The sequence below is a fragment of the Halyomorpha halys genome, unplaced genomic scaffold (assembly GCF_000696795.3).
Source record: "Halyomorpha halys isolate HHAL.00 unplaced genomic scaffold, Hhal_1.1 Scaffold22.1, whole genome shotgun sequence".
Taxonomy (NCBI): domain Eukaryota; kingdom Metazoa; phylum Arthropoda; class Insecta; order Hemiptera; family Pentatomidae; genus Halyomorpha; species Halyomorpha halys.
The window spans coordinates 438,476-459,141 of NW_027104816.1; the positions used below are offsets into that span (position 1 = coordinate 438,476).

The 20,666-nt window shown below is 29.5% G+C and overlaps 2 protein-coding genes across 4 annotated transcripts in view; one reads left to right on the plus strand and one right to left on the minus strand.

Annotated features, from left to right (window-relative positions):
- Window positions 1–9,655, minus strand: part of Tudor-SN (Staphylococcal nuclease domain-containing protein 1) — a 22,530-nt gene extending 12,875 nt beyond the window's left edge. The window contains exons 1-8 of the mRNA XM_014422679.2: window positions 9,360–9,655; window positions 8,071–8,195; window positions 7,764–7,912; window positions 7,534–7,691; window positions 2,433–2,609; window positions 2,149–2,316; window positions 408–572; window positions 212–336 (exon numbers count right to left, since the gene is read on the minus strand). Coding sequence (XP_014278165.1) covers window positions 212–336; window positions 408–572; window positions 2,149–2,316; window positions 2,433–2,609; window positions 7,534–7,691; window positions 7,764–7,912; window positions 8,071–8,195; window positions 9,360–9,428 — 1,136 coding nt within the window. The 5' untranslated portion in view covers window positions 9,429–9,655. The remainder of the gene's footprint in view (window positions 1–211; window positions 337–407; window positions 573–2,148; window positions 2,317–2,432; window positions 2,610–7,533; window positions 7,692–7,763; window positions 7,913–8,070; window positions 8,196–9,359) is intronic.
- Window positions 9,656–9,955: 300 nt separating this feature from the next.
- The window catches only part of snRNP-U1-70K (small ribonucleoprotein particle U1 subunit 70K), a 39,164-nt gene continuing 28,453 nt past the window's right edge, over window positions 9,956–20,666 (plus strand). For all 3 annotated transcript variants that reach the window (XR_010842906.1, XM_014422698.3, XM_014422690.3), the window contains exons 1-4: window positions 9,956–10,252; window positions 10,330–10,447; window positions 15,338–15,402; window positions 18,742–18,804. Coding sequence is in view for 2 of the 3 variants with exons in the window: in XM_014422698.3 (XP_014278184.1) it covers window positions 10,109–10,252; window positions 10,330–10,447; window positions 15,338–15,402; window positions 18,742–18,804 (390 nt within the window). In the remaining variant the exon portion in view is untranslated. The remainder of the gene's footprint in view (window positions 10,253–10,329; window positions 10,448–15,337; window positions 15,403–18,741; window positions 18,805–20,666) is intronic.

The following is a 20,666-nucleotide window of genomic DNA, read 5'->3' on the forward strand; positions in this document are numbered from 1 at the left end:
GGCACATTAAAATAAGTTAGTCATACTTATTTGTGTTTCATTGACCGCACCCCCAACCATCGTCTCCTCATTAAAATTACATTTGTGCCTAACACCTGGCAGGTAACCTATAAATGTGCCACAGGTATAAAAAAGTTTATAACCCCTGGATTAGAGTATAAAGCTATATATATAGGACTACTGGAAGACAGAAGACAAGAAATGAGCTTACGTTTCTCTTGGAGGTCGAATACTGGCTAAAAATATCTTTTTCACTGTTCCAGTTGGAAGCTTAACCATGAGAGCATCCCCATTCACAACTTCTATCACTGTACCAGAAAATTCACGGTCACTAATCTGAAAAAGAAAACATTTATTTTCTCTAACAATTAACAAAAGTAAAATATGTAAACAGTTATAATATTTACCACAGGAGGAGGAGTCCAGTCCTTCCATATCCGGAGTCGTTTTTCTTTTGCCATTTTTTCTGCTTGACGCAGTTTATCAGCATCAGCTTTTTTCATCTTGGAAATGGACCAATCAACACAGTGTGCATAGCCAACTTTAAGCAATTCTTCAGCAATATTGCCTTTCTATAATAAAAAAAAATCAGATTTATATTACAGAATTACATGAAATCATTATGTAGATAATTCAAAAATATATAGTAGGTTTTATTCATTAAAAAAAAAAAAGTTAAACTTTAATGTGATTAGAAAATATGATGATAATAATAAGTGGTGAACATAACTAATTTATATATATATATATATTGTAAATCTATAAATCCTAGAGTGAGTACTCTCGTTAGCGATATTTATGCAATATTATTATTTAAATGAGAAGATAGTTAGGGTGAGGTAACAAGTTAAAAAATTTATTTGTGTCATCCTCTGACTGCACCCCCAAATATCTCCCATCATATATATTATCCACGGTCAACTAACTTCTCATCATTATTATTAATTAAGGAAGATCGTTTAGGCAACGATAAAAAAATGTGCACTATAATATTAAAGAAACTATTTATTTAAACTATTAGAGTACCCCTTTTTTTTAACAGCACCCAGACGATGTTCATTAAATTTTTAACTAAGTATAAATTCAACCTTGTTTTACATTAGATTATTAAATATAGTCTGATTTTAACCTTATAATGAATCTTATATCTTATAAATAAATAAGTTCAATAGGTTTTTCAAGAGTTAAAAATCAACTGTAGGATTATTAATTTGTTTTGAAGCATAGGCTAGACTACTGAAGCCTTCTTGCAATCATTAATTAACTGTCCTGGTTTTAAAAATATCTAATTAAGGCAAAAGGGCATGCCAAATTGGTGGCACCACTCCTGACCTTTATAATTATGCTGGCTTTGGCCTTTTGAGAAAAAAATAAACTATGCATTTTTTTTTTTTTTTTTTATGGCAAGGAGAATGACAGACAATAGGCATGAAAAGTTTTTTTTTTGTAAAAATTAAAAATCTTTAATTAAGAAAATTAAAAAAAAATTAATTGAGCAACTGTGTAGAAAAAATCTTATATCTAACACATTTTTTAGATTTCAAATCTATCAAAAACAGAAATGTTAGATATCAAATCTGCCACCATCCCACTTGAAGACTTGGACAGAGAGCTGGGAATAAGTAACATCATATAGCGGGAGCATTACTTTGTTATCTAAAATTTCTTTTTATAACCAAACCGTTGGATGGATCTGAAAACTTAAAAATACATAGGAATCAAAATTGTTTTCTACACTTACTCAATTAAAACTTTTTTAAAATTAAACATTTTAGATTTCATATTTTAAAAAATATAAATATAAAAACATTTAAACCTAATTTCTGCCATCGTCAATGTTTTTCATATTATTTTTGATTAAAAAACACTATTTTTTCTTCTTAAATAAAGGCGGCAAGATTGAGGTCATAAAATATGGTATCTGACATTTGTAGTAAAATGAAGTTTTTTTTTTATCATTTATGAAATTTGTATTTTCAAAAGATTGATGTTGGTATTAAGTTACAGCAAGTGACTCCCAGTTGAAAGTAAAACAGAGTAATTAACAAACATTATCATTGTATCAGTTTTTTTCAGTTTCCATGTTTCATAATTGAGTGCCTCAATTATGTCTCATAATTATAACTACAAAAGATACAGTGTACTTACAGGATGAATGATTGTTCCAACAAAGTTATTGTTGTTAATGGAGTCCAAGACTATTTCAACATCTTGATGAAGCAATCTCGTCTCAGTAAAATACTTAGCTTCATCAGCAAAATCAACTTTGATATTAGGATCAGGTTTACCTTCACTGTCAAGCTTGAACCCAGGGCACTGAAAACAAAATGGTAGTACATGTTTATGCTAGAATACATAAAAAAAATCAAATATATATGTAACTAAATGAGAACAATTAAAGACTAATATTACATTAATGATTAAAAAATTACCCTGATTCCAGACATCATCACAGTGACGTAGGTGAAGTCTGGCAATAAGAAAGCTCTCACGGTGGATCCATCTCTAACATGTTCAATAATGGCTTTTATCGGCTTTCCTTCTGCTTTGTCGACAAAGTTCATCATCTTATCTGACTCCACTGACCATTTAATCTGTCTCACGTGGCTCTAAAACAGCATTTTACTTATGTATCCAATGTATTATGTATTTATATTATTAATTTATACATTATATAAATGGCTTACTTCACAGTGGAGCTAAGTACATTTCTAGTAACTTTTTTTAAGAGAGAGTAAGTTTAATTGTATTTTTTATTAAGTTAGTGGCAATGTACTAAACAACACTGTGAAGTATGCCATTGATATTTGGAATAGTTAATCTTAGTTATCTAGAAGTAAATATCCAGGTTAAAAAAAAAAAAATTAAAATCTGTACTGCTACAACCCAAGAAGGGCTCTAAACCCACAAGAGTTGACTCACGCCAACAGTGTAACAGAAAAAAATTTTCTACCCAGCAGGATTCAAACTCAGGTCCTTGGATTAGTAGCCACATGCCTTACCCTGGGCTAGCACACTCCGCCTCCCCCACATATCCAGATTGAGGGTCAAAATTAAAAAAATATCAGCTTGCATTTTTATACAATTTTATGTTTAATTGAAACTGTTACCTTAATTATCCCCTCATATCACTGGTTAACTATAACCTTACATACACTGCCATCTTAACTATTCCCTAATATATTTATTAACAGTAAACAATGTTATGGGTGACAGTAATAATTAAACATAAAATAGTTTTAAAATATAAAAAGGAAGACGGTCCAGGTACTCAAATAGTAAACAAACTATTTATTATGAGCCACTGTTTCGCCCCACTTAACCAGAGAACTAAAAATGATATAAACAACTAAAATTATGTAACAGAGTAAGAGAATAACATGAAATAAAAGTGAACTAAGGTCTGGCTAAAAATGATGTAAACATTTATATAAAAATGCAGAGTAAATTAAAATTATTTTTTTTTTTTTAAGTAAATGAATTCTTTATTAACATTTTTTAATTTTAATATAAATTTTCACATAATTTTTAGCCCAACCTTAGTTCACTTATAATGCACATAGTTTTAGTTGTTGTTTACAAAACGTTGTCGTAGTTTATTTTTACTATTTGATCTTTTCTTTGACCACACCCTTGTGTCTTCAAATCTTCCTAAATATGGTTATTATGCATATTCCTTTTTTTTAAACTGAACTTTGATAACAGACCCAAATATGAAATCACTAATTGATGTTTCAATTTGCAATAGTTATATAAAATAAACTATTGTATATCGTCACTTAAACTGCAATGCATAATGCCGAAAAAAAAAAAATTGATACAAGAAAAAAGAATGCTTTATCTTGACATCAAGACATCTCGAAAGAATCCTGGGTCAGAAAAAATTATGTAGGTATACTCTAAAATAGAGACAAAATGTATCCAGGAGGATCCGTTAATTTACAATTAATTTTTATAGTATTAAAATTGTATTGTTAATTGTTTAGAGTTATGAGGCATTACAGCTTAGAGGAGTATATGTTTTTTCTTGTAGAATATGAATTAATTATTGCAAATTTTCAGTAATAAATTTTTTTTTAGAGCATGTGTTAACGTATAACATACTTTTGAAATTCAGAGAAAAGTGAAGGAAACTATGTAAAAAATTTATAAGTATCAGAAATCTTTTGTTAATAAGATTAATAAACTTGGAAAATTTATTATAGGTAATTAAATTTTAAATATGACTGTTGAAATGATGGGTCAGTAATAAAAGTCTACTGCTATTTTATTATAATAAAATATAAGTGGACCACTTTTACCATTAGCCTACATAAATTACAAGAAAATATGACGATAACTTATCTCTAAGTAAACAATATTAGGCTGATTAGTACAAATCTCAAAGTAAAAATATTTGACAGTTTATATCTCTTTGGCTCCAGGCACATCAATGATCAGTGATGCCTGATAAAAACTTCTGTGGTTGTATATGATAGTGGAGGATATCTATGGTTATTGTTGAATACCAAATAAGATAAAGTAAAATTTTGTATCTTAAGAGCTAATAAGGGAGGATAAATCACAGAATTTTAGCTACTAGGTGGTCAGGAAAGAGAAAACGAGAGATATTAAATTTTGATAGTCTACTACTACCCATATTAATTTTATTTTACAACGGATCTCTACTGGGACCATAATACTTTAGATCAGTAAAAAGCTTATCCAGGGTACTGGTACTTGATTTTTAGTCACGGCATGAAAACTGTCCAACTAAAATGGTGTTTGAACAACTTAAGATTTTTATGACAAACAAATTAAATAAAACAATAACTTAATCAATTTAATTAGAAATATATAACAGGAAGTTTTTTGAGTCTTGCTTCTACCTACAGTAGACATCACAAAATAAGGCAGGCTTGAATAATTCCAGAGCTGCCTACATTCTATTTCACAATTCACTAATGATAGGTTAGGAATTCTTTATCTGTTATTTTACAGTTCATCTTAATTAACTAAAGGTTGCTTAAACCAATTGATAACAATGATAGTTCAGTTGTAATGAAAATAAAACAGAAAAAATTAAAAAGTGACATAGCATGTCCTAAAATGAAATAAATATTTCCGAAATTTTAAGTAATAACATTAAAACTTCCCTTAAAGCAAATAACATACATAGTCCTTTTATAATAATTAACTACCAACTCCATAATAAATAAACATAGCAACCTAGCTTTGGTAAAGGCACATCTGATAAAAAAAAAAAAAAATTGTTTTTATTTTATTATCGAATTTGATATATTTCCGAGATAGTAATGTAGATAAGGGTTACTTGCTCTACTCGGATTTACATACAGACTGTCCACTACTAAATGGTACTAAATGGTTTACCATAAAGTATAAGTCTTTGTTACAAAATCTCAGGAATACATCAAACAATGATAATGAAGGCCTAACAAACCTGAAGATTCGATGCCAATACCACCAATCACTTACTACATACATACTTCCAGTGATGCATCTTCAAACCCAATTCTACTTAAACAGTTTTAATGCAATCCTCCCATCTACGTTTCGGTCTACCCCTCAGACTTTTACCTGTTGATTCAGTATTTATTAAAATTTTAGGGAACTGCTTGTTACCAACCCCTACAACCTTACATGCCCATCTTATACGCCGCTAATTATATCTTATTTTATAATATATATCACTGCTTTGCTTATAATAGTGGCATACCAATTTTTATTTATTTTGTATTTGATGGAATACATCAAATACATGTATAACTATTTTTAAGAAAAAAATAAAAGAGACAATAAGAAGTTGAATAGTTGTTTGAATTTCAGACTCAAGACAGATGTAATATAGTTAATAATTGATTCAGAAAACATACAAAGATCAATATATCAATATTTAAGATAATATTTATTATCATAATTTGATGAAAAATGATCAGCATTTTGTTTTAAATTTTCCCTTATTATAAAAGAGTGGAACAGAAGATATCGATTTAAGGAAAATTTGACATTGCTGAAGATACTGACTATTTAAAGGCTTAGACCAGATACTGAAGATTAAATTTAAGGCTGAACTAATCTAAGATTAAGTGTGGCAACATGACAAAAATGCCCAGCAGCTTTCTTTTGTGATGCCTATTACAGAGAAGATAAGTCTGATATGAAGAAAAATTGACAAGTAATTAATTTTAATCTAAATATATTTTAATATTTTTCTCTCAAGCTTGTTAACAAAAGAAAGATCTCTAGATGGATGTTCAAGAATAGTGAAGAACAAACAAAGAAAGAATGCTCATGTGCTTAATGCCTCCAAATATGTGCATCTTGCTAGAATAAAATGGCCAGGACATTTGGCAAAAATGAATGATAACAAACTACTAAATTATTTCTTATTCCGAATAATACCAGGAAAAAGATAGTTTGGCAGATTTAAAAATAAGTATTTCTCATTAACAGATATCATCAGCTAGGGGTGGACAAGAAAGTGGCACCTTTAAATAAAGACAATATACTCCTCTTAAAAATTATAACAATTATGCTAGATTGGTTTTGGTTAATAAAATATTAAATTACACCAACAGCAACAAAAAAACTGTATCAATGACGAAGTAACCGTTATTAATATCTTGCAGGACTGATCAAGACGACATTGTGATTCATTGTAATACAAGGAATAAAACATAAAATCTTAACAAAAAAAATCATGGAAAATAATATATAACCAAAAGGATGTTCTTAACTAATATAATGGATATAAATAGCAGTTAATATAAAATCATAAGTTTATATCTAGTCCAAAGGAATCTCAATAGGGATATAGAAACCTGATATCAGTAGGCCAAAACCCTGTGTAGTGTCTAACATAACCTACACCAACAATCACCATGGAAACCTTTTACTAGCTACAGCAGATTGGGGAGTTTTCAATTAAATACTGCATATACTTTTAAAAAACTATTTTATAATTAATTGGAAATATACTTTAAGTTTCAATTAAATAGTGTATAATTTTTAAAAAATAATTTTAAAATTGATTAGCAATAAACTTTATGTTTGAAAATAGTAATTTATTTGCATTGTCATATTATTTGTTTCCCCTTTTCTATCAGTAAACAAAATTGAATGATATTGTTGGTATCACTGGATTCGAATTATTTTGTTCTCGATTAATACAGTATTTATTTAGTATAGTAATATTGTTTAAAATATTAACAATATACAATAGCCAATTTAGATTGAATAAAAACAGAAATACAATTACATTTGTGCCTATCACTAGACAGATAACCTATAAATGAGCCATCTAATAAAAAAAAGTTGAGGACTGCATCCCTATATCATGCCTTTAATCATGACAGATTGTACATAAATGTGGTCTAACATTATGTCTGCTAGTAGCATCAATAGTCACAGGTGTAGGTAATTTAAGATTTAAAAAACTACAAATGTTGACATTTAACTTTATAGATATTAAAAATCGTGAAGCAAAGAAATCAATAAAGGTAATATTTAAAAATATATTAATGAAACACTTACACTAGCATCATCAGCCCATTTTCCTTTTTTCGCTGCTTTTGCTTGTTCCTGCAATTCTGTTAAGTGTTGCAGTACAGGGTCTTTACTTCCAGCGATGGTCCTGACCGTAACCAATCCTTCTTTCACTAACAATTCATTTATATTTTCTCGGGGCCCATCTGGAAAACAACACTGTCAATCCAAAGCTTAAGGGAAGTTAGACAGATATTTTAAGACAAAATTGAACTTACTTGGAGGATCGAAAAAGAGGGTCCCATAGTCTCTGGTTTGATTGGCAGCTTTCTCCTTAGGTGTTGTAAAGAGAATGAACTGTCCAATCAGTTTTTTTCTTAAAAATTCTCTAGCTTCCCAAGCATAAGGTTCATCTTCATCAGGATTTCTATAAAAATTTGTTTTTTAACAATAATAAAATTACACCATTTGCTGTTAATTAGCCAAACAAATATTCATGATTTTAGAGAATTTAGGTCAGTAATTTAGTTTAAAACATATTTTATACAAAACTTTATAGTAGCAGATAACAACTTTGTTACTTACGGCCCTGGTGCTTGAGGTCTTTTAGCAAGTTTGGGAGCAATTAAAGATGTTAAACTTAGAGTCTTTTCAGGAGGGGGTCCACCTTTGGGAACCCCTCTGATGACTACTGTATCTCCAGATAATACCTGAAAAATAAAAAAGAATTAAAACACAAGTAAAAATGTGAATTAATAATTCATAAAAGTAATAAAAAAAAAAAAAAGTATAAATGTGGATATATATAAAAAATTATATATAAATAAGATAAATAAAACCAAAAGAGGGAAAGGATGAAACTATTATAAACATTTTAGAACCAGGAGCAGTGAGTGAAAGCAATGGTTACGTAATTATTAAGCATACTGAAATCCAGACCATATACTATCACTGCTACTTTCAGAGAAATTAAAATTACAGTAAAGAAAAACAAAATGGGTGATTTAATTATATCCTGATAACAAAAGAAAAGCACCAAAATATATAACACCTTAACCATATTTTAATAATATATATCAAGAAATAAACAAGAAAAAAAAAACAAAAGAAGTATATTTTTTCATAGATGGTTACAGCACAACTATAAAAAAAAAAAAAAAAAAAAAGAAACAAATGAAAAAAAAAAATGTATAGTTTAACTACTCAGTTTAACTAAGAAATATGTAAAGAATGTAAATCATTCCGAAACAGTAAACATATTTTATTTCAATATACTAAGAAATTCTGTCTTGACTAGAAAAACAGATATCAGCATAGACCGTTGGTTATAAATAAAAAAAAATTATCTCCATTTCAACAGTACATCAATACAACTAATCTATTGCCAATAAATCGGGAAATTATTGATGGTAGAAGGGACGGAAGTAGAACTTTCCCTAAGTAAATTGTCTTTAATTAAATATTGTTTACTCTCTCTTTGAAAAGGAAATAATAATAACAAATATTGGAGTGTGTAAAATACTTAAAATTTAATGAAGAATATATACAATACACTGTAAAATTATATTTGTTTGTTGAAAGAAACACTGCGGAAGAGGAACAAAGTGATCATTCTACTACCATCCTCTTTGACCACTGTTACCACAAGAGCGCTTAATAAAATTAGCACTTTCTTTATAAATGGACAAGTGAATGGTTGTGTCTTTTACAAAAAAATAATGAAACTCTTTGACAGTAACACAAACAAGTGAATACTAAACCACTAACATACAACAATGTGGTTCACAATAAATGGGCTAGAACAATTTTCTCGTTGTTAAAGATGTTTAAAATAAAGTAAATTACAAACATTTAACAGTATTAAACTGACTCACTTGTTTTACAATTCCCCTATTTAAAGTGGGAGGTTGTTGTTCAGTTTGTGGTTGTTGGGGAGCACTCATTGTAATTGATTATTGGAAAGATTTCACGAAAATAGTAATCGAAGATTGCCTATTTTAGATAAAAAATGCCGTCTAACTCTTCTTAGAAAATGGATCGTTCAGAATCAAGAATGTAGATCAAACAACACGTTTTCATATTAACGAACACCTCATTGGACTGACTTCAAACGTGCCAAGGGCCGAAAGGTGGTGATGATGTGGCTGCAATGTAGACTGAAATGTGAACTAGAAAATTATCACATCCCTACCTTGCATAGTTGGTTATAAAATTGCAAATTTAAATAATTTCGCTAAAAAATTATCTAACTAGTTCTAATTTTAAGCGAAAATATCAGATTAAATGAAAAGAAAATTAATCATTTTCTCTTTTACACATTTTAATAAATCAGTTCATTTAATTAATTAAAAAATACTTTGCAAATATTTTAAAAATAATATTTGATCGCGAGAAATTACTTCTGAATTTTCAATATAAATTAATTTCCATTAGGTTTTTGATAAACACCGGCAGTGTGTGGCAATATGTGTTTTAGGCTGCCATATTGTCTGTGTATGCCGTGAGTTTCATGGCTTGGTTTGAGTTCGCGTGATTTGTGTTTGTTATTAAGTGCCGATGTGAAGACAATTGATAAGTTTTTAGTTTGAATGCGTCTTATTTGTAAATTGCAAGACGTTTCACAATGACTCAGTTTTTACCACCAAATCTCCTAGCACTATTTGCCCCACGCGAACCTATACCGTTTTTGCCTCCCGCTGCCAAATTACCTCATGAAAAGAAGAATAGAGGATACCTGGGTGTTGGAAATTTCTTAGACTTTTTTGAGGTATGTTTTGTAGATTTTGTATGTTATTTCTATGATCCCGTTAATAACTACAGTTTAATTTATCATTTTCCTTATAGGACCCAACTGAGACTCCTCCTCCTAAGAAAGTAGAAACTAGAGATGAACGCCTTGAAAGAAGAAGACGTGAAAGGGCTGAGCAAGTTGCCTATAAATTGGAACAAGAAATAGCTGTTTGTATGTTAACAATTGTATTACATCTTTAACTACAGAACAGTATTTCTAATATATTGATAACTCAGCATTCACTTATTAAAGCTTTAAATGTTTTTAAAATGTAGCACTGAGTTACAATCACAGTAGAAAATTTTCTAAATGTTGACTGTTGTATTGCTAAAAAGTGCTATACATTCCATCATTTGTAATTGTTTATAATCAATATAGCGATAACTAACTTTAGTACCTGGAATATGTTCTGGTTGATTAAACACCTGTTTTAATTATTTCTGGCCTAGAGACACTGTATAGGAATTTCATAATAATAGTGTTCTTAAAGATCTTAATTTCCTTATTAGAGGATTTCCTAGGTTAGTCATAGTTTTAGTTTTAGTTTTCTAGAAGATGAAGTATACTCTCTAACTGATATCCATGTGCAATTCCTGTAAATTCACTGTGTTAGGAATGTTTCTGGTGTAACTAAGTTCAAGTTTACACTATCTTACTGTCATACTTGTCAATTTTTTATCATTCAACCTAATCTCAGTAGACATAATGAGGAAGTAGTCATACAACTATCATGAAGCGCTATGGAATGTTAAGTATGGTATTAATGACCATTAAAATACATTTTAGATGTGAAATAATAGTTTCATTAGTTCGTATAATGAATTTAATCAGACTACTCTCCTAGATTTTAGGATAGAAAAGTTTATGGTAAGATTATTTTGAGTAGGAAAGATTCATTAATTTCATAAAAGAAAATATGATAAAATTTGATGGAGTAATAATCGAACAGAAAATTTAAACAAATTCTTATTTTACATTTAATGTCCTTATTTTATTCCATTAAGTAATTGGGGTTTTATAATTATTTAATACAAATAAACTTAAGAATTATATATTAAACCTGTACTCTCAAGACTCTCTGGCTTGTTTATATCTTTGAAACTAAATTGACTTCTTTGGTTTACTTAAAACTTTCATTAAATTTAATGGACGCATACAATTTATCACACTTACTTTGTATACTTAAGAGAGGGATATCTATGAAATGAATTTAATTCCATGATAATGGGAAGTTATCAGAAATGACATACAGTAGAAGTCAGATAATCCGGCATGTTCGGTGCCGAACTACCGAAAATTCCGATCTATCGGACGATAATTATAAGAACAATTAGGTTAATAATTAAACTACAAATACAGTATCCAAATACATACAACAAAGTTTATTTTACATTTCATATAATGTATGTACACGCACTGTAAAACATTTCACTTAGATTTAAAAAAGTCATGAATGTCTTTTTGTTTTCTTGACTTTTGGCGTTTAGTATAAAATTTATTTCTATTGATATGGAAATCAATAATTTCTGAAGCACTGTAGCTACTACTAGCCTCAGCAAAAGAAATAAACTTATTTAGTAATTCTGCAGCTTCTGCCCATCTAATTTTTTCTTTTTCTTCCATTTCGGCATCTGAGTCACTTTCTTCAAGATTTTGAGTAGGCTGAGGGTTTACTATAATGTAGATAATGTCCTTATCGGTTAGTTCTTGTTCAACAGGCTCATTCTCGGTGATTAGAAGCCACTCCTCTACCTGATCTTCAGCTAGGTTTTTCAAGGAATTGTCAGCACTTCTAACGACATCCAAAACTTTGGTCAGAGCGTCTTTGATTGTTTTCTTCCTCATCAGTCTATAGAGTTAGGTCAGATGCTGGGTTTGCAGCTGACCAAACTTTTCTCCAGCATTTTTGTAGTATTGTATTTTTTACCTGGTTCCAAGACAGTGCAATAGCATAGACGGCATCTTTTACTGTAAACTTTTTTTGAAAATCAGTCACCTCACAGTCGGCATTTAACAGGCTTTGAATAAAAGACCTTCTATAAAAGCATTTAAAATTTTGAATAACCCCTTGGTCCATGGATTGAATCAAAGATGTTACGTATGTTAGGTGGGAGCAGAGTAGCAACAATATTTCCAGAAACTAACTCATCTACTGGTGAGTGGGCTTTGCAATTGTCCAAAAGAAGGATGGCTTTAGTATCTTCTGGTAGACCAAGGATTTTGATGGATTTCTTGACCTGACCTCAGGCACACAGTGGTGAAAAAAAACAGTCTTTTAAGAGGGCGGCAGTCATCCACACATTTGATTGAGCATCGTATTGGACAGACAAGTGTGTAACATTCTTAAAAGCCCTGAGTTTTGCAAATTTACCTATCACAAAAGGGGTCACTCGGTGGTTTCCAGACGCATTAGCTCATAGCAAAATGGTTAATCTGTCTCTGTTTTTTTTAAAACCCTTGGCTGCTATTTCTCCTCCCCCAGCTAGTGTAGATGTTGGTAAACATCGCCACAATAGCCCTGTTTCATCAGCATTGTAAATCTGTTCAGGTGTTAAATCATTATCAACCACGATTTTCTCAAACTCGTCTTTGTATTTTTCTGCAAAATTTTGGTTTGCTGAAAGTGTTTCTCCAGTTACATCAAGTCTTCGAATTCCATACCGAAACTTAAAGTTTCTGAGCCAACCATCAAAATAATTATTCACTTTCAGCAACTCCTAAATCTTGGCGAATTTCTTTGCCTTTTCAACAATCATTGGCCCTGTTACCGACTTTCCTTCAGAATGTACTGCACTAAACCATTTGAACAATACACTAGCTGTTCCAGTTTTGGTTTGTTTAATGTTTGTCTAGAAGCCAATTTTTCAATTGTTACCGATTGTGAAGCAAACTTCATTAGTTCATCATTTTGTTTTTTAATGTCATAAATAGTTGATTAGCCAATATTAAACTCATTCATTAAAACATTTCTATTCTCGCCTTTTTCTAGCCGTTTGATGATTTCTAGTTTCTGATTGAGAGTCAGTGTTACGTGTTTTCGTTTCTCTCCTTTTGAACTCGAAGGCTTAGGTTTTGAAAACATGGTCACTGTACAGTTAGAACGAAAATCACTTTTTTTATAAACAGTTTCAAAAGTTACGTTTACTGCGATGTGAAAGGACACAAAACAACAACGCACAAAAAAATGGCGAAGACGCTTCGTGATTGCACTGCACCTGAATTTGTTGTGACAGCTGAGACTAGCCGGCCGCTAATTGTTTCCAAACAATACCGAGTGCTTCCGGATGATCCCAAACTACCCCGAAAACTTCCGAATAGCTCTCGAGTGTTTTTATTTGCTTTAAAGACACACTTTTGGAGAAAACCAAAATTTTTACAATTTTCCGGAGCGATGCTGGACTATCAGGCATGCCGGACTAATGGACTTCTACTGTAATTAGAATAAATCATTGAGGTATAATTTGAAATGTTTTAAATAATAGTCCACAACTTACGAAAGAAAAAAAGTGATTTAGTTATTAGTAATAATAATAAAGGCCTAACGAACCCGAAGGTTCGATGCCGATACCACCAAACGCTGTCTGCATACATCCTTCCAGTGATGTCTCTCCAAACCCAATTTCGCTATATCAGTTTTAACGCAATCCTCCCATCTACGCTTTGGTTACCCCTCGGATGTTTACCCATTGGTTCAGTGTTTATTAACGTTTTAAGGATTCGGTTGTTTCTAAGCCCTACAATCTTACACGCTCATCTTATACGCCGCAATGGTATAACTTAAATTATATTTACCAGGTGCAGGTCCCTTAATTCAGTGTAGTATAATCTTCTGAATTCTCCCATTAATTCATCCTTTTTCGGTCCGAATATTTTGCGCTATACTTTATTTTCAAAAATCTTAAGATGCTGTCCATCCCTTAGTGTAAGAGGCCACACCTCACATCCATATAGAACAGTGGGAAGGGTAATGGTTTTGTAAATTCTAATTTTTAAGTTTTTGGTCGAAGGTGCGAGCTAAGCAGTTTCGAAATTGAAAAATAACAACCATTCCTCCCGCCTTCAATCTTGCTTTTATTTCCTCATCAATTTTGTTTTTTCTAGTTACCTTAGAATCTAAATACTTAAACTTATCTACCTGTTAAAACGTAATTCTTCCTATATCTATATCACCGAAATTGCTTGTGTTCCTATTGCTAACCATGTATTTTGTTTTATCCGTATTTATTTCAAGATCTAGTTCCTTACTGGAGTTTATTAACATGGTTGTATTTAGTTCTATAGTTTCTTTTCCCTCTTTTTATTTTAATTATCAATAGACTAACAATTGCTATTTCGTTTATAATACCAAATGAACCTGGTGTATTGTTGATTTTATCTCTTTAGCTTGTAGAAGTTGACCTGCCTATCTAAAAAAAAAATACTTAAACCCATGAAGCTTCAGGGGTTCAGTACTTTGTAAGGAAATGCTGTTATTAGACCAACAGTTGTGCAAGGAGGTTATTTGATCAGAATCATGCTCAACCGCCAGATTTTTACCCAATTTACAGTGTAATAAAAAACAATTTTTGCCTGGCCGGATTTGAACTCTGGTCGTTTGAGTTAGTAGCCACAGACCTTACCTATCTAAAGCATATGAAATTTCATAAAATCTTTAATTATCCTTTTAAAAATGCTTATTGTACAGTTTATTTATGTTGACTTTATATTCTTTCTTAGCACCATGGCATTTATTTTACTTAATTCATAATTAACTATTTACCTTCATGAATCATTTGTCTCAGCTCATTTTATCTTGATATGGATTTTTTATAATACTTTGGTGGTCGACTGTTTACTATTGATCAATGAAAAGACAGGATAATTAAATGTTTAATATTGCACTTGGTGAATCTTTAAATATCTTAATCTCACAAGATTTCCATTGGTTTTCTGATGAATCAGTTTCGTTGATTCATTTGAAATATATGATTGCCTACTATTGATATACAATTTTCATTGTGACATATTCTTACAGATTTCTAGAATATAGAACATCAGTAATACTTTCTTTTTTTTCTCTAGGGGATCCTCATAATATTGCAAATGCCACTACTGATCCCTTCAAAACTCTGTTTATTGCAAGAATCGTAAGTTTTTTTTTTTAAGTTCATCTTCTTATTTATTCTATTCTAATCTAATTTTGTGCTTTCACATAGTTTATTAACAACTGACATGTAAACTATTTTAAAAGTTAAAGAAAGTGAAGTATATCTAATCATATAATGAAATGTACATCTCCTGGCCTGCAGATCACCATGGAAACAATGTTTTACAATAAAAAATAATTCAATTAAAATAAAAATCGGCAATAAAAATAACCCTGCCTTGTTCACCTCTTCGTTCTTAAAGGAGAAAAATAGAGAATTTGTGCACTTTTAGTTTATGTAGACCAAACCAGTAAATAATCCATAAATCACAAATAATAAACGTAAATATTAACCCCTCTCCCTTATATTGAACAATCAAGAGATTATAAACATCACCAATCCTATTACTTAAAATAGTTAATGTTCCCGCATTATATGACAAAATTCTGATAATAAATTAGTAGACAATACGATATTTAACCTAAGATGGCTCAACCCAATAAGATTCTAATTAAATACAACAAATAAAAAGTGAACTCTAAATAAATCAATTCCTAATTGTAGTTTAATGAAATATAAATGAGAATATTATTGGAGGCATTTTTACAAACTATTTGGAGTCAAGAGCCTTGAGAAGCTGACCCTGAGGCTCTCCTAGTCTGCAGATCAGCATGGAAACAAGGTTTTATAATAAAAAATAAATCAATTAAAATAAAAATCGGTAATAAAAATAACCCTGCCTTGTTCACCTGTTTCTTCTTTAAGTTTTAAAGTTTTTTAAAGTTAGTTTAAGTTAACCAAATTGTTAAATAGAATAATCTATAAAACATAAATATTAGCCCCTCTACCCTATATTGAACAATCAAGAGATTCCAATGAGAATATAAACATCGTCACTCCGATTACTTAAAATGGTTAATATTCCCTCATTATATGACAAAATTCTGATGATAAATTAGTAGACAATATGATATTTAACCTAAGCCATCTCAGCCCAAATGAGATTCTAATTAAATACAACAAATAAAAAGTGAATTATAAATAAATCAATTCCAGTATAAGAATATCTATATAAAATTACCATTGAAGAAAAATATAAAACTACTGATTTAAAGATAAGGTATTCAGTTAAAATACATGGATATAGATGAACAAGCAGAATATAAAATATTAATTTATGTATTATATTATATTAACTTATCAATCCAAAAGAATAGAATAGTTACTGTATAAAAAAATTAAACCAAAATAACGTAATAAACAATAAAATAAATCATTATTATTTGTATAGCCTAATAATGGATTCAAAGAAACATATTCACCAATAATGCCTCAAATGATTATTTTAAACTACCATGAATCCCTTAAAAAAAAAAATAAAGCAAAGCTATTAAATTTGAAAACCAATAAATTAAGGAGAATAAAATGAAAAAGAATTAGTTACATATTATTAGGTTTTTACTGTAGTATATTTCTTTTTCCTTCTTGACGATAGGAATGAATGTGAACTGACTTCAAATATAATTAAAATATTTATTATAAATATTAAGTAGGACATTTACAATTCAATAAGCTTTTCAACTCCTGGACTTGCTTACACATAGATTTTTTAAAAAATGTCTTGGGAATGTTTAAAGCTATTGAAATCCTCAATGTCTCCAATAGAAAAAAAATTATAATAAAAATTGAACATTAATGGTGTCTATCTCAAAAATTGTTCATTTTTTGTTAATATATTTTATCCGTGATGAAATAACTAGAAATTCAACTATCTAAAAAATTAAACAATTTTGAATTATAGCTCATTGCAGGATGAAATACTAAATATTTCCCTCACTTACAGTATTCAGTTACTTGCTATTTTTAGTTTGTTTTTTTTAATTTTTTAATTTAAATGCAAAACACATCTAGCTTTTTTGCTCTGACCACATTCGTTTTATCCCTAGTGTTCTTCCGTATTATTTTTTTTTTCTTTTAGAACCTCGGTAAAGAAGTTTCACTTCAGTTGTAAAAGTTATTTGCATATAATTGATAACTGATCAAATGATCTAAAAAAATTAAATAAAAATCCATTTATGTGATGATACGTGTGAATATAGTGAGCTTTAATAATAATGTGTAGTTTTAACTAAATACAATAATTAATATGCAACTATCAATTTTGTTTATTTAATCTATACACCCCACAAATCTAGTGATAGCAGGTCTGCTAGTAATCTATAATATCAATAATTAGTATTATAATATGTTGAAGATAGTTGACTGTAGATATATAAAAGGGGAAGGTGGTCGGAGGGGTGAGGTCAGCAGATAAAAACATAAATAAACAAAAGAATATTTATTTGTGCTATTTCGACCTGATTTTCAGGTCTTCATCAGGGTTATAAAAACAAAAATAACTATCATTCGGAAAAGAAAAAAAATAATAGACTAACAAATTTAGAAATATATAGCAATGAAATGACAATATAAACTAGTTGATTAATAACTATGGAAAAGGCAGTAGTAGATTGATAACAATATTGTTTATATACATATAAATATTTTTATCTAACGTCTTTTCTGACCTGCACTTTAGAATTGCCTTTGCCAGAATTTCTGCCTATAACTGTAAGGTCTTTCTCTTGTATCTTATATTTCTTCATTTCCTATTTTCCATGCATTTCTTCTTCTCCCTTGTTCTTTCTTTCTTTTCTTTTCTTTTTTTTTTAAATATTGTTTTTACATATGCTCCATTTTTAATTTAACTAAATTTTGTACTCATCTGTATAACTAACTAGGTTTTTAATTTTACTCATCAATATATCTTTCTTACCAACTGTATCAGTTATTTATTACTCACATTTATATGTATATAAACAATATTGTTATCAATCTACTACTGGCCTATTCCATAGTTATTAAATATGGACAACATAATAATAACAATTATTGGATAAGAACTAGTTTATATTTTCATTTTATTGTTATATATATTTCTAATTTGTTAGTCTATTATTTATTTTATTTTTATTTATTTAGTTTATTTTATTTATTTTTTTCTCTGGTTATCTTTTTTTTTTTTTTTTTTAATATAGCTCTGATGAAGACCTGAAAATCAGGTTGAAACGTCAGTTCAAATAAATATTCTTTTGTTTAATTGTTTTTTCTGCTGATCGCACCCCCTGACAATCTTCTCTTAATAATTAGTATCACGTAAAGATGTTACGTCTGACAATTTTGTGGTTTCCAAATATTACTTTTCTTTCTGAACGACTCTCTACTTAATTAAAGTATTAATTTACTTAATTTTGTCTCTCTTATTACAAATTTGATAAATAATTGATTTTTTTTTCCCAGAACTATGACACTTCTGAGTCCAAATTGCGGAGAGAATTTGAAATGTATGGACCAATTAAGAAGGTATATCATTAGCTATTGTTACAAAATGTTGTTTGTATATATAATATTGTAATATAATGTATATATAATATATAAGTTGTGATGAGACCTGGTTTTGTTCTCAAATATAATTTTTATGTTATATTTGACGTATCAATCAGGTATATTAAAAGTTGTCTTTTGTCATCTTATTGTTTTTAAATGTTGGTTTGATAAACAATGATTGACATAAGGAACATTTAGTATTTCACCAATGTATCCTTAAGTTTTATGGGAAGAACAATATCCTGAGATTAGGGAAATACCCCTGAGCATCAGTGAAAGTATTTAATGTAAATAAAAGACATTTTTTCACAATTAGAAATTCATTATTGTTTTTCATTTAGACTTACTTCCAATTAGACTTGAATATAGTGACGGTTTCGTTGCTGTGGATAACCTCCCATGTAAATAAAACAAAAGTAGAGCCAGTAAAAAACATTTCATTTTCTACAACTATGTAATGAAATATCTAAAATAATTGAATTTGGTTTAAGTTACGAGTCACTCATTTTGTTTTGTTTTTTATGGAAAATCTTTTTTTTAATCTGTGATTCAATTATTGCATCATGATCCATGCTCTGTTGGAGAGAAGTCACATTTGGCTATAAAAACTCGGCAATGATTTGTCAATTTCCAATAATTTTAACGTTTCCGAAAGGTTATAAGTAGCTCTATCTAAGACCAGTTTAGCGATTAATAGCAATTTTTTTGTACCTGAGATACTCTAGAACAGAAGTTCCCAAACTTTCTTTGCCACGGCACTGTTGTTGGGCTAAAGGTGCCTCTACTCATTTAATAATATTTGTACTCTTTATATTTAAATTAATTATAGAATTTCCTCAACCTTATAATAACTGTAGTTTGAGATTGTGTATCACAGTTGGCAATGCCACAATTTCTCTCACCTAATGTTGTTTTTGTTATCATAAGGGCTTTGGTATTCTCTTAAAGGGCTTTGGTTGTGTTATTTTAAGGGCTTTTTTAGAAAGGCTGTTTGTTTAAAGCTCAAAATCATTTAATTGTTTCATAAGAAGAATGATCCTTTCAAATTTTTAGGTATAATCGAAATTAAAAGAGCAAAAGGGGGCTAATTTTTGCTGAGACTACTATTTGGATTTGGCAAGTGCTTCTATCTACCAGATAGTATTTAAAAATTAGCTTTGCACATGCATTGAACATAGATATTAAAAATATTGGAGTTTTCAAGATCTTGTGGTGTTCAAGAACTTTCCCTTTTGCTCTCTGCCTCAATTTTAACTGTCAATATATAAAATAAAAATATAGTAATTATTGAATATTTTTGAAACCTGAAAAAAACAAATAATGATATTATACAGATTTAATATTTGGAGAAGATGGTCGGTCAGTTTAGCCAGAACCTGTGCCTTCACTTCCTAATGAAGACCTGTCGAAAAGTTGGCAAGAATTAAAAAGTTTTTGTTTGTTTGCTGACCACACCTCCCCCCCTCCCGACCATCTTCTCCATATGTTAATCTGCGGTCAACTATCTTCACCTCACACTTATTTAAATATGAGATTTTCAAACCTGATTTTGTTCTCAAATATAAAGTAATTTTATTTTTGACGTAATAATCAGGAATATTGAAGTCTTTTGCTAATTGTTTTTCTTTGTATTTTTCATAATTGATTTGATATACAAGAATTAGTAAAAGATATAATTGAGTTTTTTTTTTTTTTTTTTTGTTAGATTTATCTATTTCTTATATTTTTTTAAATTCTTTGTCATCACTTTTACTCTTGTAGTTCCAATTTTAGCTGTCCAAATTATATTATCAAATAAAAATTAAGTAGTTATTGATTTCTTATCAATCCAAAAGAAT